Source organism: Girardinichthys multiradiatus, chromosome 12, assembly GCF_021462225.1.
Source record: "Girardinichthys multiradiatus isolate DD_20200921_A chromosome 12, DD_fGirMul_XY1, whole genome shotgun sequence".
In the NCBI taxonomy this organism is placed as follows: Eukaryota; Metazoa; Chordata; class Actinopteri; order Cyprinodontiformes; family Goodeidae; genus Girardinichthys; species Girardinichthys multiradiatus.
The window spans coordinates 8,538,456-8,557,632 of NC_061805.1; the positions used below are offsets into that span (position 1 = coordinate 8,538,456).

The 19,177-nt window shown below is 38.7% G+C and overlaps 1 protein-coding gene across 12 annotated transcripts in view; it reads left to right on the forward strand.

The window, feature by feature from the left end:
- arvcfb (ARVCF delta catenin family member b) overlaps positions 1-19,177 on the forward strand; it is a 336,448-nt gene that overhangs the window by 264,114 nt on the left and 53,157 nt on the right. For all 12 annotated transcript variants that reach the window (XM_047381042.1, XM_047381035.1, XM_047381034.1 and 9 more), the window contains one exon: positions 7,885-8,068. In XM_047381042.1, coding sequence (XP_047236998.1) covers positions 7,885-8,068 — 184 coding nt within the window. The remainder of the gene's footprint in view (positions 1-7,884; positions 8,069-19,177) is intronic.

Below are 19,177 nucleotides of genomic sequence, written 5' to 3' on the forward strand. Positions count from 1 at the left end.
GTAAGAGCTTGTTCTAATCCAATCTTTCTAATAGAGGTAATTAGCTCTGTGGTAAGGAATTCATCCTGTGCTTGAAGAAAAATTATAATATTTATCCTTGAGGTCGCTGATATGAGGAAGCTGTGGTTCCATCATTCAAATTGTAACAGTCATGGGCACTCACTGAAGTATAATTAGAGAAGCTGGGTCACTGGTATAAAACATTTTTAGTCCAAACTTTTTAAATACTAATGATGTTTGGCTTTCACTGATATGAAATTGTTGTAATACAATCCTAAGAAATCTAAAGATCTCTGGTCATTGGTGTAAAAACAGCTTTAGTCAAATTTTCATATACTAATAATATTTGGCTTTTGCTGTTAATCCTTCTGAGAAATCTGAAAATCTACGAAAAGTAATGAAATCACACATTTAGGTAAAGTAACATAGGAGGGGGAAAAAAATCATATTTCAGACTCTATTCTGAGCAGAATACAGTCTGAAGTAGTACCAAGAAAAAGGCCTTGTTCATCCCTTATCAATTATACACACATATAAACACAATGTAAATGTCCAACTATCATTGTTTGGGAAGGCAATGTGTTCTGCCTCCCTGAGGTCAAACGACGCTGGCTGAAGCTGGTAAGAAGGTCTCATTTTCTACAGTGAAAGGAGTCCTGAACCAACATGAGCTGAAATGACACTCAGAGAGGAGGAAGCCATGACTCCAAAAGAAATATAAAAAGGTAGATCACTGTTTAAAAATGCACTCAGGGATTTATACATCAATTTTTTTAGATCTGCAACAGTCAATACAGTCTCTCTGTCACTCTACACGTCATTGTAAGGGGTGAAAAATACATAAATTGTATGGGAAAATCCAGATAAATTAAATCAGCAAAATAATGCCCACAACCTTAAAGGGGACATATCATGCTTTTAAATCCTTCCTTTTCACACTTAAATCATTGAGTTGTGGTCTATATAAAGTGGAACTGCAATGCTTTGGTCTGAACTTCTTGTTATTGTAGCTCAACAGGCTCCTCTTTTACCCCTGATCTGAGGTGCATCTGGGAGCAAGTCATTTTGGTGCCTTCTCTTTAAATGCTATTGAGGCACTTCACATACTGCCCCCCTCGAGGTCGCAGAATGTTCCACTTTAACCCGTTCGGCCATTTTGTAGTTTGATAGCAGATACCATTATCTAGCGATGTAGAAACAAGACAAGAACGACAGAAACAATGCAAAACTGTTTATGTAATAATATTCAAAACACGCAGTATGGTTCTGTCCTCAAGGAGCTAACAATGAGCACACATCGCTAACATATGCAGAAGGAACGATGCTACTGCTATCACACCGATGGCCAGGACGTCAAATCAAGACACAATAAATTCATGTGTAAAATAAGGTTTGTTGTCATTTTAGCGTTATTTACAGCCTACTGCTTTGCTACATCCGTAGTTTCCATACAAAGACGGAACTGACACCTTAATCACATGAAATCTTTCAACAAATCCTTCTTGATACTGGAGGAGGTTGCTGAAGACACTTGTCCTTGAAGTGGGGGAAATAGTAATTTCACCACTGATTTGGGTTCATTTCCATGAAAAAAAAAAATTTAACCAGGCACTTCAAAGAGGTACTGATGCTGGGGAACGGTGTAATGATTTGTGTAGGTTAATGCACCCATCAACCGTACATTTAGACTTATCATCTTGCCTCTTCAGTATATTGGAGCTTGGACTACAAAATCACAGCAAGAAATAAAAATGGCGGATATGCGAAATTGATCAGTCAGATGTCCATGACCGGAACATAACAGTTGGAAAAACTTAACAAAGGATAGAGTAAAATAAACGGACCTTAAAATATGACCCAAATAGAATTTAAAGATATCTACTCAGCCTCTGAAGAGACTAAATTCAACGTTTCTGCACTCCTAACGACTCCAAGTATACAACAAAATGTATTTAAAGGCTAAAAAAGTGGATTTTGGATGAAATATCCCCCTTAAATAAAAAATTATTTTCAACAATGGCCATGAAAAATGTGGCCACATAGTTCATTACGGTGTTGGTTGACAATATCACAAACAACAGACCAGCCACTGGTATTAGCAGTCCTAATAAAGTTCTAAAACCACTTGATCACGCCCCAAAGCTGGTACTAGGGATCAGATCGGGACACCTCTAGAGGACAGTGAAGTCTTTTTTGAGAGAGACAATATAGCTGAGGTCTCCCAGTATGATCATGGCTGAGTTCACTTTCGGCATATTTGTATTTGTGTGCTGCCAAGCCCTTCCAGTTATACTCTAATGACTCTTTCTACCTGTTATCTCCCCTCTCTGACCACACACACTCACACATCTAATTTTTCTTCTTTTATGTACACAATCGATAAGGTGAGTGCCCATATTTTATGCATTCTGCATCCCCTTGTCTAAACCGTGTTTCCTCCTTCTTTGCCATTGGGAGTGTGATGGATGGCAGAAGGGGTGAGGAGCAGAAGGAGAGGAGGAGAACGGTAATGGGCAGAACTAAGTTAATAGCTCTGCTTGAAGAGCAAACATGTCTGCCAATGGTGCCTGGAAAATTTAATTAGCTCCTGCTACAGCTCCAGTCTCGTTCCCAGTCCTACCGCCATCCTTCCAGCCTTCCAATCAAAGACAAAAAGGAGCATGGTACATAAATGGAAAGACAAAGCCTGAGCAGAGAATCAGAAGACAAACGGACTTCCTTTGATGAATTTTAGCTTTGAATTAAAAATCACACATGAGCACTGTTTTCATGCTTTGAGCGGAACTTTGTTGTCTTTCATTAAGTTTTGACAGGAAAATAGTGCGACCCAGTCAGACTGTTTACCCCTCAGAAGTTTCCTCAGCAGATAAACAGCATTAATAAATCAGAAAGGAATAGCACTTCTAGACCTTGAAAGCAGTTTGACTTAGTTATCAAAGTTGCTTGTGAAGTTATTTAAACAGGGGCCATTTTGTGGATCCTGACTATTTGACAGAAAAATGAAGAAAGAAGACTTAGTAGTGTTTTGTTGTTGCTTTTAGTAAACCTCAGTTTGTGTCACGATTTATACATGTGCAACATCCACTTTACCACTTTTAGCTATCATTCAACAGCTCTGAATTTCTCACAACTGATGCTGTTCAGTCCTAGCTGTCTTTGTTTTGTTTTTTGTTTTTTAAAGTTATTCTGGTTTTACTATATTTGCCTTTAAGGTCAGTCATTAGGCACGTCTATATACATTTACACAGTGGTGTGCTCATACCAGGTGCTGAGTGAGTGTTTCTGCCTCAGGTCAGTTCTGCCTGGAAGACAGCAGGACACCCCTCGGGCGTCTGTCTCTTACAATCTGACAGAGAATAGCAGCCTGACTAAACATGATCCAGAATCACTGGCCTGAAACAGCGACAGGATGCGGGATGGAGATGGTCACTTCCACAGTGCTCTGTCATCCTGAATAACGCTCTGTCAGTGGGCTGTATGCCTGTCGGACTTGATGGATCGCCGCCACAGCAAAGACATGTCTTTCTCTCCCCTTTGGCTTATGTGATCAGTGTGGAGGTGACTGATTCCAGCAGACTGAGCAGTATTTCAGCTGGAACACTGGAGGTGACAGTGAGCCAGCCAGGGTGGAAAGAATTTGCGAGGCTGTGTGTTACTTATATCGTCATCCTGGGCAGGAAAAGGTCCTGGTACCTTCTGCTCCTTGGTACTGCTTATACTTTCTTTCTGTGCTGTTGAGAGCAGCAATTAAAGATAGACCATCTCAAAAGTTACCATGTAGTAGTTAAACAGATACCATCAAACTGTTGTGACAGTAACACTCTGGCACTGAGTTAAATCAATGGTGGGGTGGAATATTTTAACAAATGACGAAGATGTGCTGTTTGCTTACCTCCCATCCATTGAAAATATGTAACACATTACAGTGCTGAAAAAATATGAACATATTTTCTACACAGTTTGTAACCAGGATGCTTCTGTAAAAGGCTCATCCTGGTTCTGCCTTAGCTCTGTTTTGACTGAATACTGAATGCTGCTTGTCACAAACCGATGCTAAGGACACAACGTAATCAAGGTGTCAGTCACTTTTGCTGTGTGTTTTGGGTTGTGGTGAAATGTCCCACCAAAGCATTAGGTTCCAGACACCATGTTTGACAGTGAGGATGGTGTTCTTAGGGTTCAAAGCTTTTTCTTCTCTACGCCAAATGAAGAATACATCATTGTGGCCAAACAATTACGTTGTATCTGACCATAAAACAAAAGACTAGAAGTCTTCTTTGTCCAGATAAGCATTTGCAAAGGCTAAGCGGGCTTTTGAGTGCCTTATCTGGAGAACTGCATCCTCCTTGGTCTGCATCCATGGAACCCAGCAGTGTGGTGTGTCTGGTGCGCTGTCTGCCTTGAGACGTTGCCACCAGCAGAGCCCAGATTCACCAGGACGACGTTGGATTCTTTTTCACATTTCTCACCTTCCTCCTGGCCAGCACAGGCTTCCGACCGATCACGTCCTCTGGGATTTTCCACAGTCTTTTTTATTAATACTTTGCACTGGTATGGTAAGGACAAGGTAATTAGGATGCCTTAGAACAGCTTGGACTAGTTGGAATGGCATACAAATTTGTATTTTCTCATAGACTGTAACAGTTGGCAAAATATTTGAATAGTTTTCGACATACCACTTTTTGTTCAAATGTAAAAGAAGCTGAGAAATACTTTTTTCCACAATAATGCCTCAGGTACTTCATCTTATTATGTTATTGAAGACGCCCGTGTCATTTCTAATCAAGAAAAAAAACTTGCTGGTTGAATTTAATTAACTTTAAGTCAAAAATTGTCAGGTTTATAAATAATTTTGGGTTTGAGTGTCCATAGCAATATGGGAAACTGTGGGACAGCAGCTTACCATTCAGTTAGATTTTCATTTTATGCCTCTTTTCTTAAGGTTTGTATCCAAGCTTCTTTTTAATTTTGTTTCCGATTGGTGACACTGGCAGGAATATTACTTTGTCAATGGCATACACATAGTTTCATGATTAAAACCCACCCAAAGAGGTCAAGGGTGAGATATTCAGACCCAGTGGCCCAGTGTTACATTATGTCTAGCAATAGTATTACTGATTGAATCTGAATTTGTGTATTACTAAAGTACAACCTTTGAAACTAACAAATGTGTTAGTTTTGCAGGAGCAATCATGCAGGTTTTTAACTGGTTTGTTAAAGTCAAAATGTTTTCTTTGCACAGATTATATGAGCATTAGAATACGTTTTACTGTTTTAAAGTCTTGCTCCTGCAGCTTTTGAAAAGCTGCAGCCTTTCAAACGAGCTTTAAAGGTACTCACGCTTTTGTCGGTTTTCAGCGAAAGAACATAATTTTACATACGTTTTACATTCAAATAAAGCTTTAATTATGCTGATGGAAGAATATCTGTATGTTTACGTTCATGGCATTAAAATGCTGTAAAATAATCAATATTGAATTATTGAGGTATGAAGTTTACTGTGAACAAAGCACATCAATGTAATTACTTTAGCTTTGGTTAGGTTGTACTCTGGGAATATTTGCCCCTGGATGTAGACTGGCAGGCAGTATTTGCAACATTAATCCCTAAAGGGTCACTGAAATTAATCATGACAACAGAGTGAACATAGTTAAATTTTTTATGCCCATATATGTTCTTTAGATTGATGATGAAGTTGGAGTAGAGACGCAAAAGTTGAATGAAGTCTTAAACAACAGAGAAACACAGAACATTTGTTACCCTAAAGAGTTTATTTGCATTCATTCATTCATTGAACCTTTTTTAGGAAACAAAAACATTCTTTCCCAAATATGCTGAGAGGTGTGGAGTTATTTTTAGTCCTTGTGTGTGTCTGAGCACGACTGCGCAGAGGAAATACTGACCGTCTGGAAAATATAGGAACTATTTTAAAGAGTGGGGCCAGGATGTACAGCAGCTTCAGAGCTCTGCTAATGGCCCGCTATTAAACTGCAAAATGGATTCGCGCACCGCGGGTGTTTCCGTGAATGTGTGCTCGCAGTTTTATCAGTGCATTCATACATGCATTGAGCATGGCTGCATGTGCACGTGTGTCTGAATCTGTGTTTAATCTTAATACTGGAACTCCCAGCTGTTATTTCTCTGAAGCATGGGGCCAGGGGGCAAATATGTCATGAGAGAGAAGGAGACAGGCACGCACTGGAGTGTAAGTTATTTTCTGACACAGTATAGGTTTCTCAATGTGTAGAAAACTTACACTTAAAGTTTTCGTCCCACCCTTTAAATCAATACAAGGAAAGGACCAATAGGCAGGAGTTAAACACCAGTTTTAATGGAGTGAATGAGATGGTGATAGACAAAACTATTAGAAGGATTTATTTTCTGTAAAATATTTATATAAAACTTATTTGACTCCGTTATTGTTAGAGATGCACCCAATTAGAGCTATGTGGCTGGTTTTTAACCCCGGTTTTTGTAAAACTCTGACCTGCTGATATTTTCAAATCCACAATGTTCCATGACCGACAGGTTAAAAGTTTGAAAAGATAAATTTGAGCCACTTTGCAGTAACATATTGTGCTGAAAGTCTAGCTCTCTCTCTGACTTGCAGGATGAATGACATGACATCATCTTAATATGTTGTAAAAAATACAGTTACCTTTAAAAAAAGTTGCTTACATCTCTGTTCTTCCTCTGTCTTCATTTGAAAGCATGTCACCGATGCTGGAAATCGCTAGCTTCTTCCCACAGTAACAACTTGGACAACAATGAGTGTTATGGTTAGCATCGCATGGTAGCGCTTACTCATATTATGTCCACTGTTTAGAAAACGATCATGTTTTTGACTTTTTGACCACCCCGTCAGTCTCAAATCAGCTGATTGCAGTCTCCAGCCCGTTCCTTGCTGCAAATCTAATATATGTTGTTTTTCAACGTGGAGCTCCCATCACTTCAGTGTTAGAACCACATGGAACAGAACATTTTAGGTTTGTGACTTGCATGGCTGTGCTTCCAAATATTCCCCCTCTCTCTGCTTTATCTTCCTGCTTCTCTAGTGAACACCTGTTCTGCACACACCAAACTCTATCTAGTTTCCTGCATGTTTCTGTGTTTTTTTCTCCTCCTTTGTTCCATTTTGTTTTGTTTTTTCAGTCGTGTAAAATAGGCTGGAGGTTATGTTTCTGTGATTAGATGTGCAGCCACTGTTTCTTTGCTGCGTTGTTTGGAAGGTGACTGATGTGTAAAATATTTCTCGGTGCCGATTTCATAGAGAGAAAATAATCTGGTCGCACACAGCATGAACAACACATGATACAATAGACCTTTAGTAGTAATGCAGGGTATCATATATGAACTCTGTAAAGGAAGTAATAGTGTGAATGTTTCAAATAGCTGCCAACATATTTCAGTTAAATTTAAAGGTAAAGTATAGATCTTTTTTTTCATATGACTTTATGTGTCCAGTTTGTGCGTGGCTTAAAGCTAAGCTAAATGTGCTTTTGATTTCAGCAGTGAAGTCTGCTTGACTTGTGTCTTTGTCTGCTACAAACCTTTCACCACATTGCATCATTTTCATTTTCTTTCTACAATTTTCTTCACTACTCCTTTCTGGCTGCCTGTTTTGCAGCATCACCTTTCTTGTTCTTTACATCTTGTTACATTTTTCATTGTTATTATTTTTCTCATTTTTAAATCCACCCTTACTCCATCTCTTCTTAAATGTTATTGATCAGGAAGGAACAGTTCCCTCTTCCTTTTTCTCTTGACAATCTTTTTTCCAAATGAGCTCTTATTTTGCTCTTATTTTGTTTTACTTACTTATTTACTTTACCGGTATTCTCTTAATCTGTCTATACTATTTTTCTTCTCTGGCTCCCCCCTCAGGTACTCTGTGGAATCTGTCATCCTATGAGCCCCTGAAGATGGTGATCATCAACCATGGGCTGCAGACCATGACCAATGAGGTAATAATCCCCCACTCGGGTTGGGAGCACGAACCCAACGAGGATTCGAAGCCCCGTGATGCAGAGTGGACCACTGTGTTCAAGAACACATCTGGCTGCCTCAGGTACGGTTTGCATAAAACTTGATTGTACACAGAATCCCCTCAGTCTAGTATTTTTCCCAAATCTCAGCATGTTGTTTGCAGTTAAATTACTCACAACACTATTAATGCTACTTGAACCTTTCCACAGTTTGCTAACTTCAGTATATTTTATTGGTATTTTATGTCATAGACCATCATGAAGTAGAACACAATTGTGAATATGATTTTTTTTTACTCGCAAGTAACAGATGCCTAATTGGATTCCCAGTTGGATATATGTCCAGACTTTGACTTGACAATTTCTAAAACATAAATATGCTTTGATCTAACCCATTCCATTGTGGCTCTGGCTGTATATAAATGATATTTGTTCTGCTGGTAGAGCCTCAACCCCAGTCTCAGTTGTAGCAGGTTTTCTTCCAGGATGCCCTACATTTAGCTTCATCTATCTTCCTATCAACGTTGACAAGGTTCCCTTTCAATGTTAAGGGGAAACGTTCCCACAGCATGACGCTGCCATCCCCTGTTTCACCATGGGAATGGATGGTGTGGTTAGGGTGCACTGTTAGCTTTCTGCCACATGTAGCGTTTTGCATGCAGACCAAAGAGTTGTGTTTTGGTCTCCCTTGGCCAGAGCACCTTCTTCCAAGATTGCTGTGTCTCCTGTGTGGATTATGAAAATTTAACCAGGACTTTTTATTGCTTTTTAACAACAGCTGTCTATCAGCTATTTTTCTATAAAGGGCCTTGGACCACATGACTAACTGTTTCCTGTCCACACGTTGTCCTACCTGAGCTTTGGATCTGTGCAGGTCCACATTGGTTACCATGAACCTCTTGGCTGCTTCTCCAATTAATGATCTCACTGTTAGTTCAGATGACCATCATGGATTGAACAGTGCTCTATGAGATATTTAAAGATTGGGATATTGTTTCATAACCAAATCCTGCTTTAAACATCTCCACAACTTCATCTCTAGCCTGTCTGCTGTGGTCCTTTATGATGCTGCATATTCTCTAATGATCTCTAACAAACCTCTGAGGCCTTCACAGAACAGCTGGATTTATGATTGATTTCTGCAGGCAGTGGGATTGCAGAGTAAAGTGGCCTGAATGCAGTGGCACTCCACACTGTTCAGATGTTTATTTATGAAACATTTTATATTATATCTCCTTTCCCTCACAGTTTATAATCATGTGCTACTTTGTGTTGGTCCGTCACATAAAATACATGGAGGTTTTTGGTTGTAATGTGACAAAATGTGGAAATGTTCGAGGGACTTATGCAAAGCACTGTAAATGTTATTGTAGGCAAATAAGTTTTGGAAATACTTGCTTTTTTATGCTTTTTTTTAAATTAGTTAAATAGAAAAATAGGGTTTCTCTGCTAAATAGCTTGCAAAACATTTGGTGGTTGGAACATCTCATTTGTTTTAATGTGAAGCTCTTCTTTCTGTTCACGATTTTTTGGAAACTGTATATATTTGGGTGTTGGACCAGCATTTGGCGCATGTTGGATGGACTAAAGAATTAGCTGTGACTGCCTCCCGTCTTTATACAAAATAATAAATAAATTAAATTTGAAAAGACTTTTTTGAAATGATAATTTAGGAAAATACATTGTTGGCTTGTCTTGCTTTAAAAACAACAAATGTAAGCCAGTAATATGTTTTAAAATCTCAGACAGATTAAAAGCTTCTGGACAAAACCAGCTTTTAGGAGAAGAAAGGACGCAGAGAAACAACATGCAGAAATGAGGAGCCAGATGGTCAATTTATTCATATTCAATTTTCACAGAGTTTCCAGTATGTGCACACATTTAAGTGACCATCCTGGATTTAAGTGAAGATTACTTTTAATATACACAGCTGGGGGAAACAGCAAGCCTTTTCATGTTTGTTGTGACAAAGACGGCAGTTGCAGAGTGAGACAGGTGTGATTTATATTAGTCTGTTATTGGACCATGGATCAGGGTCAGATATAAGCTCTGTAGGTGCTTTATTGATTTATGATGCAACAGATGCAATGTTCCTCCCTTCCTGACCTGTGTATGTTTACATTGTGAAGAATGCTTGGCCGTCTGCACTAGGATTACTGGGCGTCTTTTGTCTGTGGCATCAAGAAAACATTAAACCTATTTACAGCTCGCTGCGAACCTCTAACCTCCGTTTGTCCACATGCAACATGTGATCACTCCTAAAGACGCTTTACAGGTTTTTCTTTTGTTTTTGGGAAGTAATTTACCCCTCATCCTTCGGTTACTCTGTTACTGTGCTGACACCACAACCTGGCCAACCTGACCACTACTATCAAACAGTCACTAACACCAATATAGTTAGTTCCTTGTTAGGACTGACTGAGGGGAAATCAAAGACAACGTGCAAAAGTGCTGAATGATGACAATCATTAAAAGAAACACTTTAGTACGCTCTACTGTAGGAGTACAATGATACATCCAGCTCCTGAGGTGAAACGATACATGAAATTGAGCTCACAAAACAAGAGGAGATTTTGGCAAAATTAAGATTCCCCATTTTTAGTTTTCACAGCAGAGTAAAAGTTTCACATACCGCAAACTGTGTATTTAAAGAATTCATAATTATCACAGACTATCCCAATCCAGATATGACCAGTTACTGTATTGCCTTTTTTGGTGTTTAATTTTAAGGTGGTGCTAATTGCAGAAACGCATTAAAAATGCTGAGTTTTTTGTGTTTTTAAAAACAGAATAAAGGTTTTATCCCTCCTTAAAGAATCTCTGTCTGGTGTAAAATTAGTGGGTTCAGGATAAGTCTAAGTATTTTAGATATTTTGCAAACATAGCGAAATGCTATCCTAACTCTGTGAGACAGCCCTTTAGTTTAGTGGTGATAGAAAATATCAAAGCAGATGCCAGCTTTGATGTTCCTAGTGGCTAAAACATAAGGCTCCCCATTAGTTGGGATATTGCAGACTCCATGCGGACTGTCCGCCGATGTTTGAGGTTTCATAGTGGACCATACCAATTTCTTACAATTCTGGTGTTAAATTTCTACACTACACACACTTTCTGCCATGGCAGACTAGGAGGAAGAGCTAATTTGCCTTGTAGCTTTGGAAAAACAACAAAAGAAAGAAGGTGGTTTATAAGGCTATTAAACTATGCTAGGGATGGAGAAGGGGAATACAACTGTCAGTGTGGAGATTTTTTCCCGCCGAGCAGTTTATTGCGTCACAGCGCGTACATGGTCGTAAAAGCTTGTGCTTGACAACCCTCAGCTTGTAGCGGCGTTTAAAACTCATCTGTATCTTGTCCATCACTCTGTCATCATTTCTTTTTTCTACCAGGTTCTTAAAATGCTGCCAGATTACATGATTTTAAAATGGTGGAGGCGTCTTCGTAATAGTTCACAGTCAGTCCAGCCAGATCTCTTTATTAATGGACTCTGGACACAGCAGGGCATCTCAAGAGCTCCTTCCTTTCTCACTTCAAAATAAGAGACATAAGCATAGCTACAACCAGCTGTCATACCTCTACTTTACAAAATCATCCTGACAGACACTTCATTAGACAGACATCGCTTTTTCTTTTACCATTGTGAGATATTGTGCCACGAGCCAAATAAAATCTGGAAACCAGACCAGTTAAATCTGAAATTAAATCCAGCTGAATTACTATGACTTTAACACTAAGGCACCTGGGTAATCAGGGTATGACTGTCTTCAAACCAAGCAGCTGCCCCCATGGCTCCTTACAACAAGCTTTCCTTTTACAGCTGATCACAAGGGAGCTGTTTAGCAAACACTCTCCTTCTAGGTTGCCGCTGACAGACACTTCTGCCTTCCCAGCTCTCTGATCACGTTTATTCTGTAATACATTTCAACTGATGTCGTCAGTGTTTTCTTCACCTCTTAGTTACTCTTCTTCAAATTGGAAATGTCAAGGAGGAGTTGTGCTTGTTTCCCTAAAGCGTCTAGAGAGCTCATTACTACTGTGAAAGCATTGTTATATAGTGTTACCCTATGAATGGATAGCTTTTTTTCTATTTATCTGAAACCAAAGTTTGTTTTGGCTTTTTTTATAGAACTTCCACATTACATATGCCAGCATTACCATATTAAGTTCAAACAAACCTTAAATCCAAAAAAAAAAAATATGTTTGCTTATGGGAAACAGTAATAATTACATATACAGGTTATGAACAACTGTGGCTCAGTAGGAAGAGTAGTCATCTTGCAATCAGAAGGTTGAGGGTTCGATTCCAGCTTCCTCCTGCCATATGTCAATGTGCCCCTGGGCAAGGCAGTTAACCTCAAGTTGCCTACTGATCTGTGTATCGGTGTATGAATGTGTGAGCGTTAGTGAGTGCGATTGGGTGAATGTGGCTCTAGTGTAAAGCGCTTTGAGCGGTCTGTATGACTGGAAAAGCGCCATATAAGTTCAGTCCATTTACCATTTACAACAACTCCCTCATAATTTACATTAACACAACTAAAATTAGACCTTGTGGTTATAAGATATTTGGTTTTTATTCTCTCTTACACTTTGCTTTCTTTAACACAACCCCCTCTGGCTTTAAAAACAGTGTGGCAAATATTCTTTCTTTTTATTTAATCGTTATTTAACCAGGGACGACAGATTAAATACAATATTTTTATTTATGACTGTGGCCTGAAAAAAAGGCAGGGAAAGGGAAGGAAGGGGCTATAAGAGCAGACAAAATGTAAATAACAACAAAGCAAAACAGCATAAAGACTGTGCTCAGTAGTATTATACAATATGCAAACTAACTTAATTTTTTATTACTTTTGTACTGAGTTATGAGCTTTGCAAATCTGCAACACTAAGCCCCTTTTATTTTTGCACATTTTAATGTAGAAGCAGCCATAGTAACATCAATGTGCAGTATATCTAAAGGTAAAAGGAGGAAAATGTTGGATATCATTGAAAGCAAAGTCTGACCACATTAAATAGATCCCCAAAATCTATAGAACTCATGCTGCCTTTTAAAAAAGGCGGACACGTGAGGTTTCTTGTAAATATTTGGCCTCTAGTGTATGTTGTTGAATTTGTAAATGTTATATATGGAAACGTCAAGAAAACATCATCATTTATATATAGCATGGGTCTGTTTAAGATGCACCCCCTTACATATCGTCACTGTCAGGCTTAAACCTCCTATTTACATTTATGTTAAGTTGACCAATAGTGACAACATATTGTTTGTGTGTTTGAGTGATGGTTGTAAACCACACAGTTTCACTTTTTACCATAGACCAATATCTGGTTTTGTTATTTTTTCCATAATTTAGGCCTGACCATCTTGTGCTGAAAGTTCTCAGCTCTTGGGGTTATGAGTGGCCCCAAGTGATCATTTAATTATTAGCTGAATTAATAAAAGAAAATTATCATATTGATACAAACTTCAAGCATTTAGCATGCCAAGGTGAATGAATTCTCATTGGTGCAGACAGTGTGTGTGCAAAGTGTAGCATGAGGTTAAGTAATATTATTCTCAAGTCACTGCTACAATAATTACCCAGCAGTTGGGTACATTTTGTAGTAATGACGCATTCGTGCTGTAAATATGGTGTCCCAAACTGTGACGCACGCTTATGCCACTGATTTTTTTTTACCTGTATAAACGAATTTGCTGATGCCTGGCATAGCTGGACATTACTAATGCTATAGGAGCAAATACAAAATACAAAAGACATGTAGGGTCACTATTTATCTAACCTTACGGATCTTTACACGCCATAGAAACATGAAGAAGTTACACAATACTTTGATGTGAACATAAAAATGTAATTTTGGCTTTGGTGGCTTTACCTCTTCTTTCCAGAATGAGCCGCAGTCCTATTCTTCTTCTTCTTTCCCTTGCTGTTTGATTCCTCTTATTTTGTTCTGTTGACAGTTGTAGTTCATGGGTCCAACTCCTGAGCCCTCACAGAATAAAACTCCCAAATTTATTAAGGTATTTGCTTTGACATAACCATACCAAGAGCATTAGATGTTTTTTTATATGCAAGGATTTTTAGTTGGGTTTGTTTATTTAGTTCTACATAATGTGGGTAAATATTAATCAAAAATTGCATTGATTGATTAAAAATTATTTTTTCCAGGTTTTGCTTGTAATTTCACTCATTTTATTTTCCTCTTGTTTCCGTCAGAATAGCTTCCATTTTCCATGAATCGGCTCCTTCCCTGCTGTATTTGTGCTTTTGGCTTCCTCTCAGAGTGACAGACGGTAGTAATGTGTGAAAGACAGAGTGTGTGTGGGTTAACGTGCTTCATGGCTGGCTGTGCTGCCTCCGCCCCGCCTGGGCCAGCCAAGCCTGTCTAGACTGTAGTCCACAACTCGCCTTGCTCTAAATGTTTGTGGTCGATGTCCAGGACAATATAGCCCAGAAGCAGCACCAGTTATACACAATGTGTTACATTGGCTGTATTCAGTGAGTGTGGAAGCTTGATTTTAGTTTTTGAACCTTCTGCTCTGTATCAACTTTGGTGAACCAAAAGGGAATGCTCTCTGATGTAGCTGAGAGAAGTCATGGAGAAGTCATACCATTTGACATGAGGGCCTCAAAGGAAGCACTGCTGTTGCTGCCTACCGCTGCCTTTCATGATTTTATTTATTATCTGTCATACTGTGTATACTTCTATTGTGTTCAGATTGTAAATGTTTCACTTTCTATCTAAACACTGTATCCCCATTTTAACAACCTTGATTTGTACTTGGCTCATTTCTGTCACATATTAAATCAAAGCATCACCCCCACTCTTTTGACCCAAGATGCTGGCCCTGCTGACGAGGATGTGTATCCATGGCAACTGTAACTAAGCCCATAGTTGCCTAGACGCAGGGTTTGTGCACGGGGGAGAAGTGCTGATGCCAGCGAGAATCGGTTTACCGACTCCAGCAGAGACCCACTTACTCCTCAGTGAAGCCAGGAATAGTTTTTATTATGATGGCCTCCTCGGTTGATAAGAAGCTGCTCAAATAAACAGTGTTGGACTTACCAAAACAGGAAACAGTGGGTCTGCGTTTGTTGTGACTGGTAGTAAGGTGGTTCTGAACTGGAAATGTTCCCAATAAAACGACGGATTGTCAGCCAAGTATGACAAATTGTTCTGCGCTGCTGTGGTGTTGAGAGTAGATGTAGTCTGTAGCTTAGAACATTTTACTTTCAATTAACAAGAAAGATAATTTCCCCTCTCAAAATTGCATTTTCCATCTGAAAATGTATTTTGAAATAGAAATATTTGCTGCTTCATACCCTACAGCTTTGTAGGCACAGTTATAAAAGACAAGAAGGTGGTAACTACCTGAGATTAGACATGGGCCATTACGAAATTGTCACATTATTGTAGAGTTGAGAGAAAAATCCCACGGTTTCATTGTATCAAGGTATTTATAAGAAATCAACACAAGAATGTTTCTCACCTGACCTCTTTGCTTGTATTTAAAGTAGAAGAGCAACAATGATTACATTGCTGCTGCTAAAACAATAACATAGTGTTTATTTCAATTCTACTGGTATTTGTGACAGATATTCACAATTGTGGGAGAATAAAACAAAATAAGGAATAAACACTTTTCAAGAGTTATCGTTTAGGTTGACCCAAATGCAAACAGGAAAGAGGCATGTTGGTGAGAAAACATTTTGTTAAGGAAGAGAGGACAGGGAACCTGGGGGACAGCAAACACAAGAATCCAGCAATGAACAAATAAAACCAGGGAGCTTAAAAACTGAAGAGGTGTTATTAGTGGCCTGAAAACCAGCTGAGACTAAATAAAGGAATACAGAACAGCTGGGCAAGAATTTGGGAACTGAGAGAAGGTGACTGGTAAACACAGAAACAAAGACAGGGGGAGCCAAAGAGGACATAAAAATGATCTCCATCCATCCATCCGTTCGTGCATCTATTCATCCAGTGTCTATACCCCTTATCCTAGCAGGGGAGCTGGTGCCTATATCCAGCGATCACTGGGTGAGAGGAAATACCAAAGCAATTAAGAGTCCAAAGAAAACACAGATCTTTGGGTGTTTTCTTTGGAAACACACCTGCTGATTTTAGTAGAAGTTTTTAATAGAATATTAAAGCTTTGCTTTATTAAAAGAGCTTTAAACCTTAAGACTGGTTTGACAAAATGTTTTAGTGGATTACAAACTCGGAGTTTTTAAAACCCTGGTATACCTTGATGCATATAACTGGGTCACGTAAAGTACATCAATAAAAACTCAATAATTACAGTTCAACTCACTACATAGAAATCCCGGCCTGGGTTTTTTTTTAATGGATACAGTTTGCATGTGTTTATTTTTTAATACATTCTATTACTAGTGCATATGTTAGTATTACTCATACAGTACCCATATGTAATTTAAGCCAAGACTTTCTTAAATACAATTAAGGAAATCAAATGTTCTCACTGCAGGGTCTGATATGCAGGGAGCTCGACAGACTCGCCTTATTGCATGTTGTCACCATGGATGCGCTAATTTGTTTATTGTGTAATCAGAAATGAGTCCAGGTCACAACACTGGAAGACTATACATTAATTCCCCTTACAAAAAGATCATGTAATTAAAAGGAGGGTGCCCCACACAGATGTGCCTCTTGTAAATTTCTAAATGTAATCTTAAGTGAGAGAGTAATTGTGGCACTCCATAAGTTCCTCCACCATGACTGTCTGTGTTTTAGGCGAACAGATATTTGTCTTTTTGTAACCAAGTAAAGATGATATCCTTATTTCAGTCAGCTTACCGACAGGCTGCAGCAACAGCAGGCAGAGGGACAGTGCTGTATGACTCTCTCCATAAAACCGTAAAAAAGGACTTTAAATCATATGAACAGTTTGACTTGCTTTTAAAACCACATTGATTTATACAATCTTTGTATTTTGTTTTTAGACAAAAATGTTTTATTAACTTGACTTTATGGACACAACAAACTTGTAGCTGTGCAGTTTGCAACAAATAAACACATGTTTAACACACTGTGTGAATTGAAGTGTGAGAAATAGTCAATTTGTCCTCAGTAATCTTTGAACAGATGCTCACAGTAACACAATGAGACCTGATGATAAAGTGTGCTTCTGGCACTTTTAATCCGACAACAATACATGTCAGTTTTACTTTATCACTTTTTGTCCCTTATTTATTCAGCCATTGTGAGAACTATCTGACCAATAACGAGATAAGAAGCCAAATCAATAAGTTAAATCCGAAATGGGATCAGTGTGGTGAAAGCCTAACCCGAGGGTGAGCATATGGTCCTGCAATGCTGTTGTTAACCTTGCAGGTTGATAGCAGAGGACAAGCGGGTCTCCATCCATCTCCATCAGTCCTGCTTCAGCCCGTTCCTCCCAGCTGCTCCATTGTCCTCTGATGACCAAGCTGTTCTGTGTGACCTTCACACCCACACTTTATCTGAAAGGCCTCAGACACTATAGACACATCAAGATCAAGTTTAAAAAGACCCGTCAGTGTCTCTGCAGATAACACATACTCTGTTTTCTTAGTGCACACCTATTTACTCTCAGTCTCTAAAAATAAAAAAATGGCACAATGAGAACAAAGACCGACCAGAATTTACTGAGTTATGAAAAGCCACCAAAAATGAAGCAAGTGTGCACTTTGGTCCCAAAAGTAATTCCAAAGTTGGACCTGTTCACAAAATGATTCTTATGAAGTTTAATGTCTCTTTTCCCATATTCCACCAGGCAAATGACACAAACACAGGACACTGAGCCACAAAATTAGGAAAAAACATGTTTTGGTCATAAAAGATCTTGTTTCTTCTGAAATGTTTCCTTTTCAGTTTCTGCTCTTCTGGTCCGTGAAAATGCCCATTTAATTTCTTTAAGGATTGACACAGGCAGAACTAGAGCAACAACATAGAAAAGCTGAAGATCTTCATTATTTCAACAAAAGGAAAAACAGCCAAAATGATCATTGAAACCTGAATGGACAGGTTTTGACGACGATAAACTTTTATATGTAAAGTAGCTTCCAAATATCTGCACATCCGGGGTAAAATTCCAGCATTTAGAGACCTAAAAAATCCTCACCATGATATATCATTTATCATACTATCAAACTTTAATGTGATACATACCCTGTACAAATAAAAACACTGCAATGACCTGGTTGCACAGCTGTGCACACTCTTAAGCTCATATTTTGTTGAAGCACCTTATGATTTGATTTCAGCACTCAGTCTTCTGGAGTTCACACTTGCCAGCAGTAGTTGTTAATCGGATCAACCTTAAAAAAATGGATGACAACAGGTTACTGCAGCTTTGTTTACTTTTTGTTTTTGAGGTATTTGTTAGATTTTGACTAGTTTTGTGAAAGATACTTGTTACAGTAAATGGAAAAATTAGTGGAAAATAATTTATCATGGTATTAATTTTTAAGTCTCAAAGGCCTGAAATTTTAGGCAGTTATTCTATGAACTTCTTCACTAAAGCAAATGTGTTGAATCTGTTATTATTTTTGGTGTTTTCTTCATGCTGGAGAAAAACCAAATTAAAGGACCCTACCTATAGGCCCCAAAAATGTTTGCTAAACTTAAAATGTATGGCGCCACTTCAGCTGAGATTGGTGGAATGTTCCCTTTTACAGTTACCATAGTAATCAAATACTGCTTCCAGGAGACACTGGATTCAGCAATGAGTTAGTGAATAATGTCACAGACATTGATGCAAAGTTATTACAACGTAGGCCTAAGTCACCCTCAGAATAGACTGAACTTCGCTGGCTGCAGCCTTATCTCTTTCTGAGTATTCTTATGAAGTTACAAACTTTGACAGATGGTAAAATGCCAGGATAGCTCCGGATCAATACTCATCAAAACCTAAAGGTCATAAACCATCTAAAGGACTATATATTTAATCACCAGACAGCAGCAGCTTCCCTGGCTGTCTTCACCAACAGATGCACGTCCACAAATGTCTCACATCCAGCCCTCTTCCCAACAGACTCCTGAAAATGAAACAGCTGCCAATAAAACTCTTGTTTATGCCAGCCCCCAAACTCGCCCCTGTCAAATAAATCACAGACAGACGCTCCTTTGGATGTGTTTACAGGGGTGGTGGCGAATGTTTTTGATGGTTAAAGACAGATGAGTTAGATGTATGA